At 42.7% G+C, this 27,941-nt stretch overlaps 2 protein-coding genes and 1 long non-coding RNA gene across 5 annotated transcripts; 1 reads left to right on the top strand and 2 right to left on the bottom strand.

The window, feature by feature from the left end:
• Positions 1–4,808: 4,808 nt before the first annotated feature.
• Positions 4,809–11,911, top strand: TEX30 (testis expressed 30). 2 transcript variants are annotated; one of them, XM_069802366.1, is made up of 5 exons: positions 4,809–4,868; positions 6,936–7,166; positions 8,614–8,665; positions 10,177–10,382; positions 11,573–11,911. In XM_069802366.1, the coding sequence occupies exons 1-5, from the start codon at positions 4,851–4,853 to the stop codon at positions 11,744–11,746; spliced, it is 681 nt and encodes a 226-aa protein (XP_069658467.1). In that variant the 5' UTR covers positions 4,809–4,850; the 3' UTR covers positions 11,747–11,911. The 2 variants fall into 2 exon arrangements, with proteins under 2 accessions (XP_069658467.1, XP_069658464.1); XM_069802363.1 differs by having other exon boundaries at positions 10,141–10,382.
• Positions 11,912–13,731: 1,820 nt separating this feature from the next.
• POGLUT2 (protein O-glucosyltransferase 2) lies at positions 13,732–25,347 on the bottom strand. Of its 2 annotated transcripts, none has more exons than XM_069802361.1 (10): positions 24,999–25,347; positions 22,774–22,979; positions 22,152–22,357; positions 21,322–21,399; positions 17,364–17,536; positions 16,119–16,356; positions 15,325–15,534; positions 14,866–14,955; positions 14,219–14,323; positions 13,732–14,002 (listed from the first exon to the last, which is right to left on the bottom strand). In XM_069802361.1, the coding sequence occupies exons 1-10, from the start codon at positions 25,163–25,165 to the stop codon at positions 13,985–13,987; spliced, it is 1,491 nt and encodes a 496-aa protein (XP_069658462.1). In that variant the 5' UTR covers positions 25,166–25,347; the 3' UTR covers positions 13,732–13,984. The 2 variants fall into 2 exon arrangements, with proteins under 2 accessions (XP_069658462.1, XP_069658463.1); XM_069802362.1 differs by having other exon boundaries at positions 25,226–25,339.
• A 1,104-nt stretch (positions 25,348–26,451) lies between these two features.
• Positions 26,452–27,908, bottom strand: LOC138689085 (uncharacterized). Its single transcript, XR_011327881.1, has 2 exons — positions 27,276–27,908; positions 26,452–27,199 (listed from the first exon to the last, which is right to left on the bottom strand). It is a non-coding gene; the product is annotated as an uncharacterized lncRNA (long non-coding RNA).
• Between the last annotated feature and the right edge of the window lie 33 nt (positions 27,909–27,941).

Here is a 27,941-nt window from a genome sequence, read left to right as displayed (position 1 = left end):
GTAAATTAAACTTCCAACAGCACACGTGCAAGGCCAGAAAACACTTCTCACTGATGCCAGTGGAATTCTATCGGAACAGAAGAATAAATCAAAGAGAGTTCCATGTGCTCATTTCTGAAATTTACTACGTCTAGAAATATCTTGGATTACAGAGTAGATAATGTACTTTTAAACGTACAGATAATGTGAGGCTGAGTGGGATTGCTGGAATGCTTTGGAGAACATGGTTAGAAAGCAAACATCTGCATAAATGAAAGAAATGACCTGGAGGAATGATAACTGAGGAAGGTACGACAGACATCTGCAGAGCCTCAGGGTTACTCTGCAGTTGCCCATGCTCTGACAACTTATGGATAAACAAAGGCCTTCCTGTTCTAATTTGTGTGAATCTGTGTGAGTTAAAGGTAAAGAGAGGTGCAATGTCATTTTCTGCATCTTAGAATGAATCAATTTATTAATGGAAGCGAAAATGGCCTAGGAGCTTGCAACAAGATGCAAAATGTACTGAGTTCCCGTATTTAGGGGCTGTAACACTGTGTTTATAAATAGCAATAATCTCCAGGTAAGTAACTCACTTGGATCACTGATAACATGACTGCAGAGGATATCAGTTTTAGACCAAGAATTAAATGTTAAAGAGTCTCAGATCTTAACACAATGTTCACAATAATGGTAATCCTAGCAGGGGCAATAAAGTTCTTTATCATCCCTAACCATGCTAATCTTCTGAAGAAGCAAAAGATAGAAACAGAGTGAACCTTCAGAGTGAAACCATACACGGAATTGAGTTCAGCACTCAAAGATTGTACAAACATGCCAAAACTATTAATTCTTTCCTTGCAGCAGCGGGAGCAGAAAGGTTTGTTCCACTGGCTCCTGGCCGGGTCAGTTCACCATTAGCCAAAGGGAGAGAATAGCCAGAGCGACCTCCTGCCAGCAGTCCCCCATGCAGTCCCAGCACACAAATGAATTGTAACAGCTGCCACTGGAAAACAAGAGCGGTTGCATTTATCCAGAACAATGAGGGAATACAAAATCCCTAACAAAGACCCTGAGAAATGTATAGCATCCAAAAGTTGCCATCCAGAAGCACACGTTATGATGACACCTTCCTTAATTAAAGCAAGGACCTTCCATTTAGCACGACAATTACAAAGCCAGAAATGTTCCCAAAGACCTTCGTGCAGTTTGAAAGGGAAACTTTTTGTGCATTGCACATTTGTTACCTGATGTTATCTGTGCTCCCAGAGTTTGTGACCGATATAACGCTACAAAAGACACCAGTTCTTTGTACACGTCATAGTTTCATAAAAATCAGTATCTAACAAATGCACATTACAGTAAGCGTGTTACTGATATATTGCAGTCTGAATAGGCTAATTAATGATGGACAGACACAGGGAGAAAGCCGAGACCACAGGAAAAGCTAGAATAATAAAACAACAACACTGTTATCAATGTCAAATGAACAGATCCCCTAATAAATACATTTTATCAGACTGAATGACAGAATTACCACTAATAGAAATGGTTTCAGTTTGGTTTGAGTAATTCACCTTCTGACTAGCCTAAGGTCCCAAGGGAAGCTACAGCCAAGAGTTTCTGACCTCGCTGGTGGTCGACGTCCGTATCTGCAGAATGTGAGCATCTGGCTTGCTCCTTCACCCTTCCTGGAGAAAGTCATCCAATGCAAACAGCCAAGTTCTCCAGCTCATCATGAAGACATGGGGATTTACACACACCACGCTAAAATCCTGTGTTTTTCTGCATGCTATAGTGGTGCTGCTTATTGCCTGCCCATCACTTCTTTCACAGAGGACCTCAAAATCTTTTCAGACCCTCAAGAAGTATGATACAATAGTTAAAAATTAGCCAGCGTTATGCATATCACTACTTTTTAACTCAGGAAACTATACTGGCTATCAAATAATAGCTTGCTGATCACTTTCAGAAAATTAAAGGTGCCTTTGATACCTGTGCACACAACATGTGCACATGTTGCTGTGTATCCACATCCTCAGGAAAATTAAAAATGAAGGGTCTTGGTCAAAAGACAAGTTTCTAATTTAGAGTAAGAGCTGAACTTTTAAAGCAAATATGTATGTCTCCAGCCTAAAACAAAACAAAACAAATTTTGATGGTCTTTTATTAAAAAGTTTAAGAAAAGAAAAAAATTGTCTGTTTCTGATCTCCATGCCCTTCAGCCTTTAGTTATTTTGCACTGAAATACAGGAAAAAACCTGTATTACTTTATGCTTTTATAATTATTTTTATACATTTTCCTAAACAAATCTGTTCTGACACAAGATTAGTGGGAAAGGTCATCTCTGTTGTTCCTATTGCATATAAATCTAAGTCTCTGGTATGAAAAGCTGTATTTATAATCCAAGGAAAAGAACAGGGATTGTCTGATGTGCTACTGAAAGTTAACAGGTCCCAAGTTTAGATTGGGGATAATGTCATTCTTTGATAAACAGCCACTGTTTCTTCAAACCCAGCTGTCTTTTGCGTATCAAATCTGTCAGAGGTGCTTACAGCAGTGTATAGGTTATTAAAACACACAACATATATTCTTGTTGAGACATGTCAGATCACATACCTTTCATAATTTTAATAACTGATGACAAATTCAGATTATTATGCACCATATATTTTTTCCAGAATAAAATTCTACTTCCAAGACTGATGTAAGTTTGAAGTTATAAAATTATGCCATGCATCTTAAGAAATCATGTTTTCTTAGATGTTTAATTAAAAACATTAACTCAGAAGTTCAGAAAATATTTATAAACGGTATTTTCAGAGACAGGAGCTTAAACTTAGAGTCTTAATTTGTATTTGAGCATGTCAAGAAAAGCATTATGATTTTTAATGACTCCTGGCAGTGGATACTTCTGGATTTCAGAAGAGTTACTCAGCTCACTTGAAAATCAACCAGATCTACTTAAATGTCCCCCTAAAACCACAGAAACCTAATTTTGAGTTGCTGGATATCAGAGTTGCCTCATGTTGCAAAATAAAAAAGCCCAATTCCTTCACACTTAAATCAACAGATTTCATTACATATGCAGAAATTCATAACACCAGAATTTATCCATCATAAAAAATATACCTGTAAGGTGGAATCTAATATGTATATTTATATCTAAAGTTCCTAGCCTTTGACATATTAGCAATACTTGGGCCACTATAATTTTAAAAAAAAAGAAAAGAGAGAATTCAAAAATCAGACCCAGAAAGAAGCAGAACACCACCAAAAATATAAACTATACCAGAGAAGGTAAGCATCCATTAAGTATAGGAAAGAAAGCAATGAAGAAGAAAAAACTAGAAAATTAACATGAAGTTTTTCTTAACTCTCTTTCTTCTTCCTTGCATTCCTGTGCTCTGAATTGGGGCTGGGGTTGTAACTGCTTCAGGGTAACAAATCTTCTCTTTTGCTAAGCATCTCATTTATAAAGGCTTAATTGGCATTGAGTATTAATTGGAATAGTGTGATCTCCACCCAAGATAAGTCAATCTGGTATTACTCTGAAGCATTGGCTTTCCCCTTGCCTGCTGGACTCCCCAAATGTGAGCTACAGCTCGAGGAACCGCTGCCTCAACACCGCCTGCAGTCCGGCTCCCAGCGAAAGGCGTACAACTCATGCAGTCTGCGCTGGCGCCTTTCACGCAGCTTTAGGCTTCCGCATCTCACTTTAGCTTGACGTTTTTTAGGCAAGGTAGTAGTTTAGACAAATAACGCTGTCTTTTTCAGCTCGACTACAGCCGAACTTCTCCGCTTCTGCCCTTAACACTTACATTTTACGATAACAATGCCTGGGCTGGGAATTTGGGTGGGTACATCCGAGCTGGCCTGCCAGGTTCGCCTTTCGGAAGGCTGCGGTATTTGGATGCCAGCGTTTGACAATATCCAGCCGGCGGAGCGACAGCAGGGCGCTTGGAGTGCAAGCCAGCACATGTGCTTATTTTCCAGCAGGTGAACACCAGAAAAACAAAGTTCCGCTTGGTGATGGCATCCTCAATCAGCTAAGTAATAGAGTATCCTAATTTATATGAGTCTTATACGCTGACAGTGGAAGAAAACGTGATCTCTGACTAAATACCTTGCCACAGGGGCTTTTAGAAAAAATTCTTTTGACCTATCTGTGGAACAGCTAGTATATAAAATTCTTTTGACCTATCTGTGAAACAGCTGGTATATAAATACTGCAAGCGCTGTAGTAGAGTATTGGTGCCGCTGTCCGTCAGTTTAAGGCTGCGTTTTGAACACACAAGGTTTTATTATTGTGCAGTAAAGCACGGCCCGGGCCATGCCGGGCCACGCAGGCTCGCTCTCCTGTCTGTGAACACCACGCAGGCCCGGTGTGCCAGAGAACCCGCCTGCTGTCTCTCCGGACACCCAACTGACAGCAGCACTTAACCGCCTCAGTGGGGAGAAGCCGGGGAGGTTCGGGCGCTGCCGATGCTTCCCCACCCCGCCCGGACGCGGCCTCTGAGGGCTACTTCAGAGGTGCCTCCCCACACGGCTCAACCCAATCCCCGCTCAAAATTCCCGCCTTCAGCTAACACCTGCCGGTACCGGTACCGGTAGCCCAGACCGAGCCGGCTGCGAACCGCTCCCCCCCCCGCCACCTCGCCCGCCCAGCGCCGCCGCCGCCATTTTCTCTCCCTGAAGCCCCCGCGCAGGCCGGCTACTTCGCTCCGCACTTCGGGGCGGGGCCCCGCGCCCCTGTGGGCCAATCAAACACCGCGGCAGCCAGCAAACCCCGCCCCCCCGCCGCTCCTCCGGGGAGGTTTCCTCAAGCGGAGGGCTGTCGCTCGCGTGACGTCACGGGCCCGGCGGCGGGATGAGCGGGCGGGCAGAGGTATGGCCGCCCTCCTCCTCCTCATCCCGTTCTCCCCTCAGCCCGCGCTTTTTGCTCCTGGCTGCGTGAGGTGCCGCGGCGGCAGCCGTTCCCCTGTGAGGAGCCGCCGGAGGTGGGGAGGGGGCCGGCCGGGAGCGGGGTGAAGGCGGCCGTTGGTCCGGCTGAGCCTCCCTCTGGCCGGCTGTCTGCGCTGAGGCGGCTCCGGCCGTTCCGGGGCTGAAGTCCCCTGCCTGGCATCCCCCGCTCGCTTCAGCTGGGCAGGGGCTGTAGGGGCAGCGGCTCCAGCTCAACGCCGGCTATATCGATTATAGACAGAGCTGAAATATGCGTCTCGTGACATCTGCCATCACCTCATGAAAAAAGTCATTCCGGTGGGGTTTTTCTTCTTATAGTTGCGCGTAATACCTAAAGCTAGTGTATTCAGATCCATTTTTCCTAATACTCCGTTTTGGTCTTTCTGCCATGTAATCATGCTTGTACGTGGATCCTACAGCTACAAGATTAAACAGTTGCTGCCAGCATGGGCTTCTCTTAATACTATATACTCTATATGGCTCTACAGACCCAAAGTAATTTGGTTGTAATAAATGTTTAGGGGCTTCCTTAATTCTTTTATTTTAATAATGTCTGTGACAGATGGGAGATAAAAATACTTTTTCCACTATAGGAAACGGTAATTATAGAAGAGTTCATATTTCTTACTTATTTTTAAGTCATAGAATCATTTAGGTTGGAAAAGACCTTCAAGATCATCGAGTCCAACCATCAACCATGCCCACTAAACCATGTTCTGGAGTGCCTTGTCTATGCACTTTTTGAATACCTCCAGGGATGGTGACTCAACCACTTCACTGGGCAGCCTGTTCCAATACCTGACAACCCTCTCAGTAAAGAAATTTTTCCTAATATCCAATCTAAACCTCCCCTGGTGCAACTCGAGGCCATTTCCTCTCCTATCTCCAGCCACCTGACAGAAGAGACCAGCACCCACCTCACTACAACCTCCTTTCAGGCAGCTGTAGAGGGCGATCAGGTCTCCCCTCAGCCTCCTTTTCTCCAGACTAAACAGCCCCAGTTCCCTCAGCTGCTCCTCACAGGACTTGTTCTCCAGACCCTTCACCAGCTTGGTTGCCCTTCTCTGGACAGGCTCCAACAACTCAATGTCTTTCCTGTAGCGAGGGGCCCAAAACTGAACACAGGACTCGAGGTGCGGCCTCACCAGTGCCCAGTACAGGGGATGATCACCTCCCTGCTCCTGCTGGCCACACCATTTCTGATACAGGCCAGGATGCCGTTGGCCTTCTTGGCCACCTGGGCACACTGCTGGCTCATATCCAGCCGGCTGTCGACCAGCACCCCCAGGTCCTTTTCCACCGGGCAGCTTTCCAGCCACTCTTCCCCAAGCCTGTAGCGCTGCGTGGGGTTGTTGTGACCCAAGTGCAGGACCCGGCACTTGGCCTTGTTGAACCTCATACAATTGGCCTCAGCCCCTCCATCCAGCCTGTCCAGATCCCTCTGTAGAGCCTTCCTACCCTTGAGCAGATCAACCCTCCCTCCGAACTTGGTGTCATCTGCAAACTTGCTGAGGGTGCACTCGATCCCCTTGTCTAGATCATTGATAAAGATATTAAACGGAACCAGCCCCAACACCGAGCCCTGGGGAACAAGTCTTACAGAAGAGTTAATTTTTCTTACTGTGGAAGACTTAATATTCAAGTCAATTATGGCAGTTAGCTCTTAAATAGCTAGATATAGATATATAGAGAAGGTAAGAAACATATCAGTTTATGCCTTGAGGCATCCTTTGAAGCTAGGGACACTTCATTTTCTAATGAAGAAAATAAGGTGTGGACCAATAAGGTGACTTGCCCATTATTGCATGGAAAATCTTTGAGCCAGAGGTAGAGTTTCTCATTTAGTACTCTTAAACAGAAGGAATAAAAGTGGACGTGCAATTTTGGTTTCTTTCTAAATTGTCTGATTTTTCTTCATCATAAGGTGTGGACTGGGAAAATGCTTTCTTTCTTTACTTTTTTTTTATTATATTGTTTTTTGTTTCATTTCTAGGTTAAAGTGAAAATACCTTTTGGAAACAAATACCTTGATGCTATCTTTTCTGTCCCAAAGAAGAAATCAACATATGGAGTGATTCTTACCCATGGAGCTGGAGGAGATATGAATTTCCCTCATTTAGTGTCTTTGGCAGCTTATCTTGCATCCCATGGAGTTCTGTGCCTGCGGTTTACTTGTAAAGGCCTTAACATTGCCTATAGGACTAAGGCCTTCAAAACAGTTGTGGTAAGAAGTGACCAAATTCTGCCAAAGCTTAGATCCATGGATGTCTTCTTCTGGGTTTCTTAAATTGTGACCACAGATTAGTCAAGCAACAATGGGAAAATTAGAAGTGACGGTTAGTGAAATGGAGCACTGTCTGTGAACAGAAACAGCAGGAGCAATTTTTATATGGGCAGTAGCTGGAACAGCTGCAGCAAGTATGTGGGTTTGAGTTCAGGGAGAGAAAGAAAAGCTTGAGAGAAGGATGTGAAGAAAGCAAGGGTGTTTTGTGGGAAAACTTACAGCTTGAAAAAATGAAAGTATTTAGGATGGAAACAAGAGGTAGGTGTTCTGGGAGGGCTTGGTGAGGGGAGGGGGATTAAGGGATACAGCTTTGGGAGTGGTTTTGAGAGGAAAGCAGCTGACCTGAGAATTGCACTGGGTCTCTGGCAGCTGGGAGAACAAGACTTTGGGGAAAGAGTAGGGGACTCTGGGTCGTAGGAGGAGTTGAAGAAAAGAGATTGGGAGTAGCATATGAGAGCCCTGGAACCAAAACAGTCTTTGATTTCAGAATCAGTTTAAACTGTTATATGCCTGTGCTTATCTCTTTCTGCTGCTGCTACATTATTTAAGATGTTCTTATGTACCTAGGTTTTGTTAAAATGAGTAACCTTTTGTTATAATAGTATCAGCTTAGAGTATCTTCCTGTTCTGGAGTGTGTAGGAAGGAGTGAAAATTTTCTTCTGATCATCTAGCTACTTTTACTGGGGCATGTGAAGGTAGCTTGAGCACTTTGCATTGAGCATCAGACATTTTTATAGGGGGACTAAGCCCAGTTCTTAAGGAATTAATTTGTATGATGTTATTGTGATTATATGTACATTAATTTGAAGTTAGACTTTGCTAGCTTTAATGTGGATCTGTTCTCCATTCTTTTTTGAAGAAGCATAATGTTGTGAGTTTATGTTAATATGCTGCTGTGTAAAAGTAATGTAAAGGCCTCTGCTAAGATAGCATCTGATTAGTTATCTCCTCAAGACTGAAAAATTCGTTGCTGAATTTTATCTCTTCTGTCAGACATAACTGTCTTAAACTTTTTGTTGGGAATATGTGACCTCAGTGAAGGGCATTTTTGCTAACTTGTTTTGCTAAGAGTGCAGCTGTCTGTCACTATAACTAAGTTGATACACAGTAATCTTTAATGTTTTGGTAACTTGATAGGGCATCTGGTATTTTGCTGAGAGCTAATGTGAAATTGCTTGTGTTCATTATGTTGTTGCTGCAAAATGTTATGAAAACATTTGTGTGAAAAAACAAGAGAGCAACTTGTATGTATCTGTTCTTTTGTTTAACCTGCAGTACTGAAAGAGCTTCCCATCTTGTGTTTGGTAGCTATAAACAAAAAAATCCCCACCCTCCCAGCTGTCTTAATTCTGACTTGTAATGCTTCTCTTTATCTTATTTCTTTAGGAATACTTAAAGCTTTCTGATGATTATAAACTTTTGGGTGTCTTCCTTGCAGGTATTGTTTTTATTATCTATAATTTTCTCTCTTATACTGCCTCTAATGATAGAAGTCTGTAACTACTCCATTTTTGAAGTCTATCCCACTTTGGTAAGAAGTGAATGAACAGATGGGGATGACAGGCTTCAGTTTGAGGTGGGCACTGAAAGCTTGCAGTCTAACGTGGGAGCAAGTGGAATAAACTCCTGCTAGTATGGCCTAGGGAGAGCAATTCAGCTATCTGCTGACAGTTGAATGCTCTGTGACCTTCATTAATTGATTAGCAGTCCATGACTGCTGTGGGAACGTAGGTGCCAAGCCCACTTAGAGATCTGCATTTGGGGTGTCTGAATGCAACCAGCCCTGTAGCTGGTGGCTGTGCAGGACGGGTGTGCAGCTCAGCTCTCCGGTGGCACTGCTGGTCGGGTCACAAATGGGAACACCCAGCCTGCCGCTTTCATCGGATTCTCTTGGGAGCACAGCTGTCTAGACCCGTTCGCCCTCCTCGTGATGCCACAGATCTCACTCCAGAAGGAGGAAGGAAAGAGCAATAGACCTTGTTTTCCAGGTACTTTGGGAGAAAACTTCCTTGTCACTTGTAAGTGACAGGGCATGAGATCTGTGATAATCCATGTGTGCTTTTTAACTGCAGGTCTTGAAGAGTTCTGGTTACTGGTAAATGGAAAACCATTTTCCCCAAACAGGTTTTGGTAGATAAAACCTAGTGGCAGATAAAAAAAATCAGATCTGTTATGTGAAAAGGGAAGTAGATGGGTGTGATTAGGAATAACTTGATACGGGAAACTCTGAATGTTCTCTGACTAAGTGAAACCAAATCTGCGCTGATGCAAGTTAATCCCACTGGAATTGGCCACTTCCAACACTCAATTACAGAGCATTGTCAACTCATGTGCCTCCTCTTTGAGGAGATATTTTGATATCCCCTTGCTGTTACTGGCTGACCTCATGCTACATGTTCACACTTTGTTGTTTTTTTTTTCTGCCCTTCTACTTTTACTCCCAGGCTGAAGTTTGAGGTGTGCATAAACACCTGCTGGGTTTGTTTTGGAAGTAAGGCGCATAAAACTTTGTTATTAATTTGAGCAGATTAAGGTTGCATGAAAAAAATTATCCAAGATAATAACAGCATTGCTATCTCGAATTTCAAGGCTCTGGAGCATAGGACCTGTCCCTCTCTTCCCCCTGCCCCCAGGATGGGCTGTTGTTCTTCCAGTATTGCAAAGGAACCCTCTCTGTTTATGTTTTGGTTTTTTTTTTTTCCCCTTCTTTTTTAAATGGGGATGTGAAATCATAATATAACCAGGCAAATATTTTAGCAGAAAATGTTGAAATTACGATTAATATTTTTCATGGAGTAGATGAATAAAAGCATGCCTGGCATTTTGTACTAGTGGTACGCTGAAATACACTCAGTTGGATTGTTTTTAGGAGTTGTTTACTTGAACAGAATGTAGGCGAGGTGACAGAAGCAGATACCCTTTTTTCCTTTATTTTAACATGTGAGAAAGGCCGTTCCATGGGCTCACGAGCTGCTGCCTCTGTGATACGTCAGCTTAGCCAGGATGATGATGATGACTTCATTCAAGGTCTAATATGTTTATCTTACCCGTTGCATCGACCAAAACTTCAGTCCAAGCTACGGGATGAAGATCTATTATTCATAAGGTGTCCAGTGCTGTTTGTCTCGGGATCAGCAGATGAAATGTGTGAAAAAGTGAGTACCTTTGTAAATCCTGCTATGAAGGGGCAGTATGGAGGAATAGGTATGAGTCTGAGTGATGTCTGCACTGGTATACACAGCTGTGACTTTGATTGACAGCCTTATCTAAATATATATGTATCTTCAGAAGGAAGCCTTGGGTAGGAAACTTCATCAGACATGAGGAAGCCTGGTGGTGCTTTCTTTCACTGCTTACAACTTCTGCATTGTGCTTAATCATCCACTTAAGCAAACTCATCTTTGGGCTACTAAAATACTGCTGATTTAAATGTAATGTCTTTTTTGATAGGATTGTACAAATTAAAGGCGGCCTATGGAAGGAGCAAGTTATTTGCTATTCTGTTTTAACCATTTCAGGTTACAAACGCAAACACTGCTGTGCTACCAATTTCACATTCATCACATTTTCATGACAAATTCTTCTAGCAAAGCAGTTTTATCCACAAGTCAGACTTCTGTGGTAGAAAGCGGTATTTTTGTAGAGATGAAGAACAGGTGTGCAGAGATGAGAATACAGTGCTTTTCTGCCTTGTTTTCTTGCAAATAGGTATCTGTTGTTCTTGAACAGTTCAGCTTGAATTTGGGGATGCGTGCAATTGGCATTTTCCATGCTTGGACAGTTTCTGAGGAGTTCATAATGCTTTCGTGAGTTGTCGTCACAAAAATAAGTCAGGCTAGCAACCGGCAGATCCTTGGTGTGCCCTCTTAAAAGGGAAACCGTTAAGGCTTTCTGAGCTGGTTCTGAAATCTGTTTACTGAGAAAGTTGAATGGAGTCAAAGCCAGTCTCTAGGGAATCGGATTGCTACTCTGCCACTGTAGACAAATCTGAGTTAAGAAGTTCTGTCATTTTATTGCTAGTACTACTCCCTGGCAGTCAAAGTGGATTCCTTCGTCAGTGTGGGGAAGGAGCCTGCAGGGAGTTGTGATCTTTGCAGTTTTTGAAGTTCTAATTTTCTGCTCTTCTGTGTTTGAGTGAGGACAAACCTTTGAGCAAATTCCATGACTGAATACAGTTATCATCACATCTTTTCTATCAAGGTGTTTTTAATGTGCACGCAGATCCATCTTGTTTTTAAGAGCTGCCTATTACGCGTTGCACAGGCAAAGCAAGAGACATCTAGGAGTTGCCCAGTTGTAGCAGTTGTTAGATTCTCTAACTTTTTCATTCTTATTTTCTCCATAGCAATTGCTAGAAGGTGTGGCAAGCAAAATGAAAGCCCCTAAGAAAATCCATTGGGTTGGTAAAGCAAACCATGGGATGGCAGTCAAAGGACGGACAACAGAGGATGTCATGGAAGAAATAAATGCCCAAGTTTTTTCTTGGCTTAGAGAGAATATTGAACTGGAGCACGAATGATTTGCAGTATCTTCATTTAGCTGTTCCTAAATGTGGCAGATTAGTTTATTTCTGAGAGGTGTTGTTTTTTTAAAACAGGTGTTTTCAGAGGTCTGAGTGTAAATGCAAATAAAACTTTTTTTGTATGAATGAAAAAAAATGCAAAACAATAAAGAACTTTTTAAAGGAAGGAAAAAATTTACAAAATATTTAATATGGCAGCACTGTTTCCTGTGTTTCTCTGCAAATAACTGTATACAACACTTAGAAATAGAGACCACTAAGTGTCCTGGTTTCAGCTGGGATGTAGTTAACTGTCTTCCTAGTAGCTGGTACAGCGCTATGTTTTGAGTTCAGTATGTGAAGAATGTTGATAACACTGATGTTTTCAGTTGTTGCTCAGTAGTGTTTAGACTAGAGTCAAGGATTTTTCAGCTTCTCATGCCCAGCCAGGGCACCTGACCCAAACTGGCCAACAGTGTATTCCATACCATGGGACGTCCCATCTAGTTTAGGAACTGGGAAGTGGGGGGCAGGGATTCGCCGCTTGGGGACTGGCTGGGTGTCGGTCGGCAGGTGGTGAGCGATTGCGCATCATTTGTACATTCCAATCCTTTTATTACTACTGTTGTCATTTTGTTAGTGTTATCATTATTAGTTTCTTCTTCTCTGTTCTATTAAACCGTTCTTATCTCAACCCAGGAGTTTTACTTCTTCTTTCCGATTTTCTCCCCCATCCCACTGGATGGAGGGGGAGTGAGTGAGCGGCTGCGTGGTGCTTAGTTGCTGGCTGGGGCTAAGCCACAACACTAAGTAAATGCTTTTGACTAATACTTGGAAGTAATATATTGGAAAAAAAATCTATTTAACAGCAAATCTTTAGGTGCCTTTCATTTCTGAGTGTACTACTGATGCTGTTTGTTCGAAATGAAAACCTACTGCTGTGCAAAATTCCACAAGCACAGTCCCCGAGGCTGGCCTGGATCGGTTGTGCTACTCTGCCGTGGTGCTGTCCCCGGCACTCCCATGGTCTTGCGAGGAGATGTGGTGTGAACATACGCCGGGTCAGCCCTGGTGAGTCGAGAGGGTTTCTGTCATGTTTTGGTAAGGTGCTTAGATCGGGGAGCTTTATTTTGTATAAAAAAATCTGTTCAAGACTGTAGGTTAGTACGGTTAAATTGTACCATATATTGTTTACCACACGATGAAACAAACCGTTCCTTAGGCTTGCTTTTGCTCTAGTAAAAATAATAGGCAGGTGAAAGTTAAAAATGTTAATCAGATGATACAATATTCTTCTGTTGTTTCTCACAAGATGCCTCAAGAATGCTGATGGCCCAGCAGTAATGTTCATAAGCATAGCACACATCTAAATGTTTGCAAAGAAAAAAGCTGTATGGATTTTAAATTGTCTGGCTGTGTTACAGAGAAAATAAATCCTCACTGTGGACTGGAAACATATGCGTTAACTTTAGGATTTGATGGATTTAGACGTGACTTTAAATTCACCTATAGATCATTTTCGGATGATGTTGATATGGTCAAAAGTAATAGTTGAATTGCTTAGTATCACTGGAAAGCAGGTTATTTTAAAAAGACTAGACTGTTGAAAAAATGTTTGGTTTAGTTTCAGTAGTCACTGTTCAGTGCTACTTAATTCTTTTCATATTGCCAAAGAGACTGAGTTTCACAGACAAAGCAGCTGTGAAAAATTGTATGGAACTTAAAAGTTTTATCTAATATTCCAATAGCACTGCATTTTCCCTTCAGGTTAAAAAGATATATTATAAACCCCACATCACTGTCTTTGAGAATACCAATTCTCTCAGGAGGAACAAAGTCATGGCCTGAAAAAGATTACTTTGGTTGGATACATGGGGTGGGGGGGTAGATTTAAAATTCTTACCTGCCCTTTTTTGCAGAACACTTGTGAATAGACTCAGTGTAACAAGCATGAGTAAAAAGTATCTGCATTTCCAATGTATCTCAGGACAGTAACACATGACTGATACAAACATGTTTTTTATTTAAAAAAAAAAAATTATAAAAATGTTTTTGAGCAAGGCTCTGCAACCACTGCATGATAAAAAAGGAAATAGGGGGTGCTTGGTTTTCTTCCAGATGTAGATCATGATACAGTAATCTTCATAATATCCACTGACATTATGCATTGGCATTTTAACCCAAATTTTTCTTCTTTCCTTAAGATGACAGTCTGAATGTAGGTAAATATTAAAAAAATTATTTCATTTCCTTCTGTCAGAGTTCATCTTTGGCCTGCAGTCATGAAAGAAGAAACAGTTTTCAGTTAATTGGAAACTCAATTTTTAACTGTGTAGTCCTGCAAATACATTAAAAAATGTTTCTAAGTTCGATAGGCATTAACGGTCTGGTAACCAATACCATGGGCTATTGAGCAATGCCTGTTCCAGTTTGGTTGAATAAGAAGGGAAGACATCCAGCACTTTACGTTTAACGTTCTACATACTGTACCTTTTTTCTGTGGCAAGTGCATGGAAAAAGGTCATCATCAGGCTGCTGCACTTTCTCCATCCCATCTCTGATTTTTGGCTCACTCACTTGCAAGCTGGCATATTCCTGGTTTTAAAAGAGGAAGGCGGTGTTAATTCATAAACTTGTTAAGCGTGTATACCCAGTTGTAAATACTGCACCAACTCAGCCGAGTAATTCCGTAAAAACTCTGGGGCTACACAATCTGTTACTCCGCACTGCGTCATGGACAGGGCGAGCGGATTCTTAACTGCCGACAGGAGCCCCTGCGGGTGCCTCGCTGGACTTTCGGCATCTCAGTGCTAATGCACAGATATTTGCAGCTGTGGTTCACAGGGCATGTGTCTGATGTGGAATTCTTTGATCGTTGTGGGCAACATATTCTTGCAGATTAGATCAAGATTTATGGGATCTGACTGCTGCTCTCGGAAGCGCCAGCATAATCTTAAGTGGTTTCAGAGGATATAACTGCATGCAGAGTTTGTAAACCAACTGAAGTTCCTAATGGCTGCTGCTCGCTTTGTGGCTTCAAGTACTGGACTGGCCAATTTCCAGCAGCTCTGTTGCCCTGAATTCTTTTTGTGGGATTTCTATTTTTGTGGTAGGAGCCGTTAAAAATATATACTAACCTGGAAAAGTTTGAAATAGTAACAAAAAATGTGGTCTCCCATGAGATTGTTTCTTGCAAATTCTTGTCCAGATTTTGCAATATTTTTTGCCTGTCAAAGAAAATAAAAGGGTTTTTTTAATTCTCAAAAAACAGTAGTTATTTCAGGATGCCAGTGTTGATTCTGGAGTTAAGTATAGAGTTGACAGTTTAGGATAACTTACTTATTTTTATTTAAGCATTCTTAATTTTAAAAGTAAGGCATTCTTATCAAAATACACTTAATTTTTCCAAAGTTTTTAATTTCAAATTAAGGGCAGTGTTATGTATTTTTTCAAAAGTATTTTTCTTATTTGTAGAGTTGATGACAATAATTTTTAAGTGTTCCTAATAATAGATTTTTTTGTTTTAAATAAATGCACTTTTTGCTCGCTCTATTTTGCCTAGAAACATTGCTGACTAATTCTAAATGTATATTTACCTCTTCATCATGCTCTTTTGCCCACTGAAGTTTTTCTAGTAGATCACTCAGGTCACCTTTAAATGGAATATAATGTTTCCATGGCTGCAGCTCGTTATAAAAATGCTCATAGTAGATGGAGTCTTGCTTGAGCACCACACTGTTTCCTGCTAGTAGATAAGGCAATCTGTATGCTGCCACTGTGCCATCAATATTAATTTGATATTTATACTGGAAAGAAAATGACCATAAGTTATTAACAAACAGAAGATCCAGGTAGCTTGGTTAGGTTATATTATTCTGAGGGCGCTGGTTACTGACTTGCCGATATTGAGAAATGTAGGATTGGCTAGGCAAGCATCAATGTTTAAGTAGCTTTTATTATTTAGTTTGGAATTCATCACAGTGCAGGGAACACAGAGATGCCCTCTTCATCAATTAAGTTCTCCGGAAATTCTTAGACGCTCATCCTTGGATGTGAGGGTAGATGTGCCACTTCATCCACTGATTTTCCCACTATGTTAGTTATGTTAGTAGTCCTGATCGCTGAATCAGGAAAAAGAAATAAAAAGGAACTTGGAGTTATATAGATTATACAAGGTTCTACAGAACCTTTAGATGTAAATCAAACATTATTATCCTCAGTGTAAGAGCTACATAGCAGTTAATCCCACTGGAGGGATGCCTGTTCATGCTTGTTACTGGTGTTGTGCTGAAAAACTAATAATCACTTTATTATCAATAATACATACAAAGTTATTTGATAATGGGAAACACTGAGAACATAGTTCTGTAAAAAATGGTTAGTAGCTTACCTTAAAAAAATCAAAAAATGAAATGTGCTTAACAATGGGGCCATAGAGGCTTTCATCATGTTTAAAAAAAAAGAAGTTTGTGAAAGCAGCATCTATGATCTCTGGATATTTTCTGCTGAGTTTTACAAGTTCAAGCCTCTCTTTGCGGCTGTCACGCCCTCTCCAGAATGCTGTGGTATTCTTGTCTTCCCATGATGGGCCAGTATTTGCTTGAACTGACATCATATCCAGACTGACTCTGGAGGAGAAAGAAGTGATTTAATAGTGAAGCCTACTGGAAATCTTTCTGAACGCAATTACTTAGAAGAGCTTACAGTACCAACAGGCAAATACCAAGGATGAAGGTAAGTAAGTCAGTCATGAGCACACCCGTATAGGTATTTTGCAGCAATAAAAACAGATAAGGAACATCAAGTTCACAGGCCTGTGGCACAACAGCATCAGTTCATTGACAACGTGGCGTGTGGAAAGAGTACCTGTCAGTTGTCATGGAAAAAAGTAGTCGGAAGTGGACATGGTTGCCAGACAGATGAAGGTGATGCAGGGTAACTTAACTAGCTTAATACAACATATTTCACCTCCTTAAAAACTTTGCTAAATAAAAACACATAAACTGGGGTGGGCAGGGGGAAGCAAATTTAGGAAAAGTCTTGATAATAAACACAAAGGACCCTGATCTAAATGCAGTGAAATGATAAACAGGTTCAAAATGGATTACAAAGATCATTTTAGAAGCTGGTGTTGTAGTGTTTTGATACAGCAACAGAGCAGTTACCAAGGCGAGTTATGATCAGTAATCAAAGTGGGAGATGGTAGGTCCTAGGTTGAGAATTCTGGCTACGCTGGGCTTTAAAAGGTATAGAAAAAATATTCTCGGAAAATCAGGAAAAAAAGACCTGGCCAGTTGCCAGCATGTTCATGGTGGGGGGGGGGGGAAACAAAGCAAACAAACAAAATACCTACCCTTGAAACATTCCCTCTAAGTGGTGTTTTCAGTGACTTGACCATGTTTAGATTAATTTTGATTTTTTAAATAAAACAGTTAAGTATTTTAATGTATGTCATTTATGTTATATAATACATAACTTGGTTAATGTTAACATACTGATTACACAGTTATTGCCTACCCGCAGGGTGCCAATGTCTCAATGAATAAATAAACCCAGTTAATATACTGTTAATACAAATATCTTTTTGGAAGACCATTCACTGTGAATTTTGTGAAAATTTTAAGCAATTTCTTACCGTCCCATAGTCTCCAAAACTGAGTCTGTTAAGTCATATGTTGGCATGACAATGTCTTTTGACTCGCTGGACCCACACCATGAGAAGATGGGGTGCAGGTTCTGTGGGGACTTCCTTTTCTCCAGAGGCCAGTCTCCCAGATTAACAAAAAATTCTACATCTGGCATTTTCACCTAAACAGAAGCAAAGTAGGCACGAATGTGTTTTAATTCAAAGCAGTACTCTTCTGCTGGCATCTTGTATTTTGAAAACAACCTCACTAAGAGAAAAAATAGCCAGGTCTCTAATATACTTAATGTACCTATAATAAATCATTAAAGTTTAAAAACATGTTAGAAGTACTGAGACCACAGAGTAAAGCCTACAAGGTAATTTTTTTTTTTTAGAGATTTGCACAAAGTCACATAAATGCTCTCTCTTTTTTTTTAAAGGATAGGAACACCCCAGTTTAGAGGATGGTTTCTTGTTATACTTTACATAATTGGCCACACAATCTTTGTACCAGGCTAGCACTGGGATCTAGTAAGCAATCGTATAGTTCCAAGGTAAGCTGAACCACCTTGTTGACTGTATGGAAAATTGCTTTTGGGTGGTAAATTAGTTTTGTGTCACATCAGTGAACTGATTTACCCCATGTCTGCATGATGACTTAAATCCAACAGAAGAGAAGTAACAGAAATGAAGAGCCGTGATGGGAAGGCCACGTTTAGTCAGTGCTGGAGTTAATTATTAAGCGTAACATCCTCACTTACTTAAAATAGTTTGTAGTATGGAACCATATCTGAAACCACTGTTGCAGCCAAAATGCAAGCAAAATACTGTTGACAGCCAGGAAATGTTATAACAACATGACAGAGGGCATAATTTTGCTGCTGTATGAAACTTTGATGTGCCTCCATCTTGAGCACTATGTGTGGTTCTGGTATTTGCAAATGAAGTAAGAGAAAGCACAAAGAAAGGCAGCTACTATGATAGGGATGGACCAGCTGCCTTGTGAGAAGAAACTGAAAATGGTGGGATGTTTCAATTTGGACAGCTGAAGGCAACATATGGTTGAGTTTTACAGAACCCTGAAGGCATGTATAATGTCAATGCAGAACTGATGTCGTATCTGTTCTTAGTTCACCCTCTTTGTGACATTAATTTTTTTTAAAAATATAAATCTTCACTACATCACCCTCAGCTGCCTCTTTCCAAGCAAAAGAATCCTAGTCAAATTAGCTTGTCTTTGCATGCCCCAACAGCCTTCTTGCTGTGTAGTTCTTTTTGAGAAAGTGAAATGAGAACTGCACCGTTTTCACAAGATAGGCATGTCACAGGTTTTATACTGCGCCATAATCTTTTTTTTTTCTTTTGTTTTTGCCTCCCTCCTTAATAAGTCTTAACTGGGTATTTGACTATTACAAACATGTGATTATTATACTGGCATTTGTGGAAAACTGTTGGAATAACTCCAAGATCTCTGTCCCGACTACTAACAGATAATTTAGAGATCATGGTTGTATGTGTGTGATTAGGACATTTTGCTCAAGTGTTATCGTCAACTATCTTAATACCTACATGAGAAAATATCTTCTCTGAAGAAAGAACATTTATAAATGTTAATAATTCTCAAATTAAAAATATATATATACACATAAAAATAGAGTTTAAACATATTGTTGATGACTCATCATATATATGCATCAAAGCATTTCTCCTCTCAAACCCCTTTATTCTTCAGATCAGAACGGCTGGTCAGAGGCTAACATTTCAGGATTCTTCTGTGGTCCAGATAGGTTTCATTAAGTTTCTAGATTAAATTATCTTTATGGACAGAGATAGAAATTTATAATTTGCCAAACATCAAACACCCTCCTAAACGGCTGAAGATATTCTTCTCTACCTTGTCGACACAGGAAAACCTTTGGCAGAGACATCCAGAAATTCTAAAGGCAGAGACCCAAAGCAGTACTTTTTGTCTTCAGTATACAGACAGGAAAGGTTTTATTGCGTACCTTCATCTCAAAGGGGGTTTGGCTACACGTTCTGATCTTCAGCACTAAACTTTATTAGTACAGTGCCCTCTAATGGTTGTAATGGACATAGAAAAGCTACACATTGTATTTTATCTACATCCTCAATGGCAAAATCATTCAGCAGATGCAATCTTCTTCTCCAACCCAGTAGATCTATTGTCTTTCAGTGACACTGTCTTAATAGAAATTCCTAAAGTATTTAATGGGGATGAGACAAACTGTGTTTTCTAGATCTGTAAACAGTTTCTGTCTTAGGAGTTAGCAAACCTTTTCCAACATTTAGCCTAAATAACTTTGATGCAATTTAATTCCATTATTCCTTGTCCAACACGACCGGCACCGAGAACAGCTTACTTCCATCTTCCACACAGCAATCTTTTAGATAATTAAAGGCTACATTGATGTCTTCCCTTAGACACTGTTAGATGAAACAATCCCCACTTAAATGGATCTTCATTTGTATGTCTAGTCATTCTTACGACTTTCCTGTGCAATGTCAGTAATTGAACAATCTTTCTTGAAGCGTGACACCCAAAGGCAGACACAGTAGCATAACTGATCCATTACTAATCCTGAGTATAGTGGAAAGGTTACTTTACATTTCTTTCATGCGTTTGTTCTGTTAATGTGTGTGTTTAGCTTTTTGCAACAGCATGCCACTGCTGACTCACATTAAATTTGTGATACTGTAACCTTCACATTTTTCTGCAGAAAATAACCACTCCCTCCCTATTTTAAATAGGTGTCAGAACTAAATGACTTATCCAGCCTGTGTCACTTTATTTTATCCATTTTTCCATACAGTTTCTCTTACTTGTTAAGAAAATCTTTACTTATCACACTGTACCATGAAGTGCTTGCAGGCTCTTCAATTTTTGTTATCTGAAAAGTTCAATAAGCATATTCTCCAGTCCATCACTCAGTCAAAATATAACTAAGTTATTAAACAGGGACTGAACCTAGGACAAATCTCTGAAGAATACATTTGGGATGCCTTTTGCCCCTCTGGAAACACTGGCAACTATTCTCCAAGTAAGGCTTTCCAAGCAAGTTACAGTAGTTTCTTCTAGGCAAAGTCTTCCTATCTTGTTTATGAGAAATTTGTGAGACTTACGTTCAAAAGCCTAACTAAAATTAAGATACCTGACATCCATACGGGAAGTCTATTATCTTGTTATAGAAAGAAATTATATAGTTATGACTTTTTTTTAGGATAAATCCATGTTGTTTCATACCAGTTATCTTTCAGCTGTTTAGACATAGTGTGTATAGTTTGTATTAGATTTTTAAGGAATTTTTTTAGGTGAACAACTCCACACTTCAGTAGCTCCTCACTCTTCCTTCTTTCCTTTTTAAAAGACAAAGTGCTTTGTCTTTCTACAGTCAAAAAATAGATATTAACTTGGGTATCTTCGTATTTCTCTTACTACTCTCTTTATGTAATAATCACTTATTTGTGTGTGCTGAAACTTCAGCCCTGCTATATACTGTCACTATGTACATAATGTCAGGTTTTTTCCACAGTTTCCCTAGTCCGCATGGTGCTTTTTGCTTGTACATGAAGGGAGTTTCCCCACACGCCACCTGTTGAGCTTTTGGTACTCTTTCTGAACCCTTCCTGTCTTGTTTTCAACATACGGAATTTAATGGGGAACAATATACATTCCCTATTTTTTTGTTTTTTGAGTCATCCTGTAAAATGTATTAGTGGAGACAGAACTTTCCATTAGATGCTACAGGATGATTTATTTAGTCTATGGAAAAATATGCTGATCAGATAGCATTCTAGAACATGCCAACTTCAAACAAGGAAAATCCATCTGACCTTTCCATTATTAATCAAAGAACAAGAAGAACTTTTCAACAGAAATAGCAACAAATATGCTGAAGTATATTTGTTAAGCCCAGGCTTCTATAAATTAGGACATACATGTACTCACTTTTCTTGTCAAAGAAAGCAGTATGGCATCCATGAAAATTCTGAAGCCAACATGTTCCCCATACGTCTTTATATAAACCTGAAAATAAACACAGGTTTTTACTGGTCTGGTGTTTTCATTTCAGAGAATGGCTGGCACAATTTAGAGCTCTCTTAATCACTTAGTAACTAGTCAGACAGATTGTATGGCTGTACAGATTTATGAATCAGCCAAGAAGCTTCAGAATCTCATCCCTCTAACTCATCGCAGAAAAGTGACCAAAAAAAAAGGACAAGCTTTGCTTGCTTTTGCAAATGTTTTAGGTCTGTCTCATGGAAACAGAAACTGGTTGCCTGTTGCTGTTGTGTTCCATTGTTCTCATTTCCATATGAAACTCTACTGAAGTCAGTACCATTTTGTTAAAAAGAACTACAGCTCTGATCCTCAGTGGAGCTAAAAGTGGCATTTCTTTACCTCAGAATTAGGCACAACGTAATTTATTGATGCATGTCAAATTAGATAATCGTAACACTCCACAGCAATATTACTCAGAGAACAGGAAACTGAATTAGCGTTTAGGAGACTTGGGTCTGTGCCCAGTACTCATATTGATTGCTTGGAAAGTAATTTGCTTTCACTGTGCTTCAGTTGTAACAGGGACAAAAAGCACTTTACAAAGTAGAACAGATATTGCTGAGCTCATATACAAACTGCAGGACAGAGAAGCAAGCAAAGGAAGTTTCTTAAAGAACAGACTACAAGAAGCCTTTGAACTGGGAACAGCCCAACAGCCTAGCTGTAGGACTTGGCACCAAATCCCCGTACAGACTTCAGATCAACCTATTCCATACCTCATTATCTTTGATGGTGTAGTGACACAAACTCTGTCTTTGTCCAAACCTCTGTGGAATTTCTTCTGCAATCTTATCTGGATCAACTACGGGAAAATTTGCTAGGTCTCTTTGAATCTGTGGAATGATTTGAGGGCAGTTCATCTCTTCCAGCCATGCACTGCTCTCCTCCTGAGGGCAGTCACAGTTTTCATGGTAAATAGGTCCTATGAGGAACACAATTATTATTTTATTTTTAAAGTCACACTACTGAGCTGTTGAGATGACAAAAGAGGGTCAGGCACTGAGCATTCATTGCTTAGGGCCAAACCTTCAGCAACTCTAACTGGACACGTCTGAACTTTTTTTGACTCCAATGAAGTCATGCCAAGCTACATCAGCATCTGCATGAGCCCTCTACATGTATTTGCTAGGCAACAACTTCACAGCATTTGTTTCTTTTTATTATTTAGAATAGTACACACAGGACACTTTTAATGAATCCGTAATTCCAATGGGATTTGATAGTCCAGAGAAGTACTGAGGTCCCGCAGAGTTCTATGCTAATTCTAGAAGACATTCTGGGACACAGTTTGTGATAAGAAGCCATGATAGGAAAACTGTGTGTAATGCTGCTTCTTACCTTTTAAAATATATGGAGACTTTGCGACATGTTTATCTCCAGTTTTGACTTCTATCTTCAGGTTTTTGTAGCTTGCATACATCCTATACCTTACAAGGAAGGAACCATCTTTCCTGTCTAATACTTGCACACCAACCCGAGTGAACTGTTCATCAGGAGCAGTGATCTTCACCTGGAAGGCATTTTCACCCGGTGATGAAGTGAACCTACCCAGAGAATAAGCGGGAGCTTAACAAAAAAGGAAACGCACAACAGCTTTCTTAGTCCAATCCATTCAAGTTGACAGATTTCCAGTGACTTCACCGAGCCACACCAGGCCTTCACAAACACATCCTAATGTTCACAAGCAAGGCACGATTTTTCCAAAGAGAATTTTTTTAGGCTACACTCCGATGCTCATGAACACACCTCCAACATCACTTGGTGCTCTACATGTTGAACAGTGTTGGAAATATGGTCTTCGATTATATGGGAATAGAGAACCTTTAAAAATCCAGCACAGATCTTGATTAGTAGTAGCTCAAGTGTAAAATGATGGGAAGGTAGCGAGCACGCAGATAAGTGGATCTTGGCAGATATATCCTGGTGTCCTGTCCTGCAGGACAGGACAAGGGGCAAGGGTTTTAAACTGAAAGAGGGTAGATTTGGATTGGATGTAAGGAAGAAATTCTTTACTCTGAGGGTGGCGAGGCACTGGAACATGTTGCCCAGAGAGGTTGTGGCTGCCCCATCCCTCGAAGTGTTCAAGGCCAGGCTGGATGGGGGTTTGAGCAACCTGGTCTGGTGGAAGGTGTCCCTGTCCGTGGCAGGGGGGTTGGAACTAGATGGTCTTTAAGGACCCTTCCGACCCAAACCATTCTATCATTCTATAAAAAAATACTAGAACAAACTTCACTTTAGCAGCTTAATAAGTCTGGTTTTTTACATACAGGAGCAAGACATTTCCAGATTACTTTATTTTCCAGGTATTATTTAAGGAAGTAAAGAACGAAGTTAAACTTCTTAATCATCATGGTAGCTCATACAGGGGAAAAAAAGGATATTACAGATGCCAGTGTCCTGGTGGAGGAAAAACATTACAGTGGGATCATGTAATTCATTGTGTACTTCCGACATTTTGGTAAAATTCACCATATACCAATCATACAAAAATCTCCATAAAACCCAATAAAATAATTTGAAAAACCATTAAGTTATCACATATCATAGAGGTATTAACAAAGTTGGCACAGTCAAAATGCTACATTTGCCAACTTTCTTCCACCTCTTTAAACACGGTCCCAAATACGTAGGGAGAGCTTGGGATAAAGAGGGAGGTGGTGGGAGCAGGTGGACTAACGGATTACAGCCCAGCAGCCCGGTCACCTTTCCTGAAACTTGCCCAGACATACTAGAGAGCTGCCAGTTCAACTAAATGCAGGAAATATTTACTCTTCAAGACAAGCTGAACTGGCAGCTTCCAGACTTGCACGTGCCACGGTGCATCTAATCTGGACAACCTGGACGGAGCACTCTGAGCTCCCATCTATGGTCAGGGTTTCTTTCCTGTAGAAACGGAAAGCCACGAGTATCCTCTGAAAACTAAGTTTACCTCTTTCATTCCTATGAGGTTTACCGAATGGCCTATACAGTAATTCCTAAGTGACTCTACTGATCTTGTGCCTACGTGTTTAGGGGAAATATGGATGTTCCTAACTGTGGAAACAAGCAGGACACCTGAGCAGATGTATGATAAATTATACATATTAGGTATTGTTAAGGTTTTGACAAAGCAGAATAAACCATAAATTGTTGGTTGGACTAATACCCATGTTTTGCCGTTTAACATTTTAATCCTCTTGTCTCAGCCTCTCGTGCAGGTATTTGATCCTCCTGAAAAGCTTTTTCTAAGTGATACACAGAAAAAGTCACGCAGGGAGCCTTCAGCCCTCCGTTTCTACAGGAAAATCCCAGGTAAATTTCTGCCTCAGAGGTGACAGCGGCTCGTTCAGCCGGGACAGGGGCAGGGAAGGTCGGCCTGGCCGAGGAGGGGGCACGGCTGCGGTTCAAGGCGGCGGTGGTGTGTGTTGGGGGGGGGGGGGGGGGGTGGTCGCTTCGCTCCCTCACAAGAAATCCAGCCGTTGCGGTTTGGACCCCGGGCCCGCAAATATGTAAGGGGCTGCCCGGGGATGCCTGGGGAAGGGCCCGCAGAAAGCTCCGCCGCTCCCCGCCCCAGCCGCGCTTACCTCTGCCCGTCGGCGTCCACGGCCTGCACGTAAAAATAGCGAGCGGGCAGGGCAGCCTCCGCCCGCAGCCCGGGCCCCCATACCGCGCTGCGCTCGGGGCTCGGCCGGCCGCCGGCGCCCGCCGCCACGGCTCCCAGGGCGACGCAGAGCGGCCACAGGACACGCATTTACGGCGCCTCCCCCCGCCGACGCAGAAACACGGCCGGGGCCTTTCCTCCTTCCCTCACCGCGGCACCGGGCGGCCTCGCCCCCTCAGCGCGGCTGCATCGGGCGGGAAGGGAGCGGGGCGGATGGCGGGGCCGCCGCCGCCGCCTCGTCTCCTCAGGGAACCGTGTGTGCGTGTGCGTCCCGGCGCCTGAGGGGAGCGGGGCGGGGCGGGCGGCGCCGCGCTTCCCGCGCAGAGCGGCGCTGCTGGGAGCTGTAGTGCGGCGGGCAGGCGGCCGGCCACCGGCGAGCGGCGGCTGCTGGCCGGCGACAGAAGGGCGGCTGGCGATCGTCGGAGGGCGGCTGGCGGCCCGCACCGGGTTAGCCCAAGGCTGCCTCAGCTGCGAAGCGGCCCGCCGGCTCCAGGGGCTTCTTGGGGGCGACCTGCCGCTGGATTACCTCAGAAGAAGGGCACTGGGGATAGAGGCGGTTCTGCCCCCCGCGCTGACATTCGGACGTTTTCTCCGGGTCATGAGCATGAGTTCCCCCCCCTCCGCCCCTGTTTCCTCCGTTTTGGTAACATTAAGGTGAGAAATAAAGAGCTTACGATCGGGAAAATGGGTTTTCAAAACTCTCCCCAGAGCGGCAAGAAGGGGGTGCGTGCATTCCAAGAGAGCGTGGGACACCGATGCTGTTCTCAACCACGCATGTACACATGCTCACCCAAATGCTTTTCTTTCGTCATTTAGCCACAGAAACCTCACCCAAATTAAGGCTTCTTCGTGGGAGAGCTTCAATCCCAAACGATAACTTTCACTTTTGCTGCTCACTGCTTTTCTCTTGTTAAGGGAAACAATACGGAAAATCGAACCTCACCATCAAGGAGTCATGGATTTTGAAGAGACCTTGTATTTCACATTTTGAAACACTGCAAGTATTTTTAGAGAAAAGCACACCAAAAATTACTTGCTTTGAGAAAAGTCCAAGCTGACAAAGGACCGCTTGGGTCAATGAACATGGTCTTTTCCAACCAGCAACCTCATTACAAAATGCCTTAAAAAAAATTACCAAGCTCCAACTTTCAAAGGCACAGCTTTTGTCTCCCGCTGTTCCCATTGACATGATTTTACAGGACATTCAGCAGCTAGAATTGCAGTTTCCAGCTGAAAAATTCAGGCAAGCCCTATTTTATATCCGTGACCCTTTAGCTCCTCTCCCTTCCCCATCTTTACTCTCCTGATGCATTTCACAAGCTGAAATCACGCTCCTTCTCAGCTTATGTTTTGCTGCATGGGACGAGCCAGTCTCCTTTAGTGGAAGAGACCTTTAAAGAAGTTTTTATTTAAAAAGAAATTTCATAGCTACAGAATTCACGGAACGTCTTTCTTCCTCCTAGCAGGGCGGCATCGGCACGGTAAAAACAGCACAGCAGTGATGAAGTAAAGGCGACACGCTTCTACCCTCCTGCCGTTCTCTCCTCCAGCTTTTCTCCCCCACAGAAGCGCAGCTTGGGGAATCTGCGTACAGATCTGGCGCTATTTGTCAGCACCCAAACAAGTTGTAAAATAAATCATGCAACCTAATTTTAGTCCTGGCTGGCAAAGCCAACGTTGCTGCTATCCTAATGCCTATAATTTGCCTCAGAGAAAAATGCTTTGGAGGCAGAGTTGTTTAATTATTTCAAAGGCTGTTGGCTGATGAAGGCTCAACAGGCTTCCAGCTGGCAAAGGCAGCAGGGACACTCTCCATGACGAGAGGCAGGTTGCCTTGGGATGAAGCCACAGCACATTCTGAACCCCATCGAGGTCTTGTCTTACTTGTGTCCAGGGGATGGCAAATGCAGCTGTGCCAACAAGCGTTAGAGGACTTTTGCACCTCTGCTCTGCCTAACCACCGAAAGCTGTCAAGTAAGAAGAAATGGGATTCTTCTTTCCATTACTTGCAGCACCTCTCACGGAAACCGCTGCCGGGACTAGGGGCTCCGTGGGCTGAGGGCACCGTGCTGTCATCGCTAGCATTGAATCTTCCCTCGGCAAGACACCACCTAGCTTTTTGATCTTATAAAAGCAATCACTCAATATTACAAACCTGAATATTTAACAATAAGTCAGTTTTAAATAAGCGTGGCAGTACTGAAAGCGCTCCACTCGCGTCTTCGGCGTCGCTCTGTTTGTTCCCGTTGAAAATCCGCCGACCGTGGTGGGGACGAGATGAGAAATACCGTCAGCAGTTCCAGACACCGCTTACCTGACGAAATCTTTCGTTCCTCTGCCGAGTTCCCCGGCGGCGTTTTTGTCACACGCATGTCCCACCGCGGGCAGAGGGAAACCGAGAGAGACCCGGTGCAGCGGCAGAGGGGTCCGGACGCCTGTCCCTCGTTCCCCAGGAGGGACACAACACTCCCGGGTACGGCCCGACCCCTTCCCCGCCCCGGGCGGCAAGGTCTAGCCGCGCTGGGAAGCGCGGTACCACAGCGGAGCCCAGCCTTACCGCGCCAGCCGAGCCTCCCCGAACCCAGCGGCAAACCCGGCCGCCCCGCTGCCCTCGGAGCGCCGGCCTCGCCCGCCGGTGAAGCCCCCGGTCCCGCTGCTCCCCTTCTGCCCCCGCTCGCTCTCCCGGCCACGTCCAGCCGAGGGCCCTGCCAAGGAGGAGCGCAGCCGCCATTCCCCGAGCCGCTCCTCTCCTCCCTCGCCCTCCCGCCCGCCGCGGACGAGACCATGAGGGCGCATACGGGGGGGACGGGGACGGGGGACGGGACCCACAGGGCCACAGAGGTGCCTCTCCCAGCGCCGCCAGAGC

Source organism: Haliaeetus albicilla, chromosome 15 (genome assembly GCF_947461875.1).
Source record: "Haliaeetus albicilla chromosome 15, bHalAlb1.1, whole genome shotgun sequence".
NCBI lineage: Eukaryota > Metazoa > Chordata > Aves > Accipitriformes > Accipitridae > Haliaeetus > Haliaeetus albicilla.
This window is presented reverse-complemented; position numbering and strand designations above follow the sequence as displayed.

Bases quoted from the DNA above. Each gene is read 5' to 3' on its own strand.
- TEX30 (XM_069802363.1), top strand. The intron at 7,167-8,613 runs GTAAGAAGTGAC...TTATTTCTTTAG, and splicing joins AGGCCTTCAAAACAGTTGTG to GAATACTTAAAGCTTTCTGA. The intron at 10,383-11,572 runs GTGAGTACCTTT...TTTTCTCCATAG, and splicing joins CAGATGAAATGTGTGAAAAA to CAATTGCTAGAAGGTGTGGC.
- POGLUT2 (XM_069802361.1), bottom strand. From the start codon at position 25,165: ATGCGTGTCCTGTGGCCGCTCTGCGTCGCCCTGGGAGCCGTGGCGGCG. The intron at 16,357-17,363 runs GTAAGAAATTGC...TTTCTCCTCCAG, and splicing joins GTTTTGGAGACTATGGGACG to AGTCAGTCTGGATATGATGT. The intron at 15,535-16,118 runs GTAAGCTACTAA...TTTTCTTTCCAG, and splicing joins CATTTTTTGATTTTTTTAAG to TATAAATATCAAATTAATAT.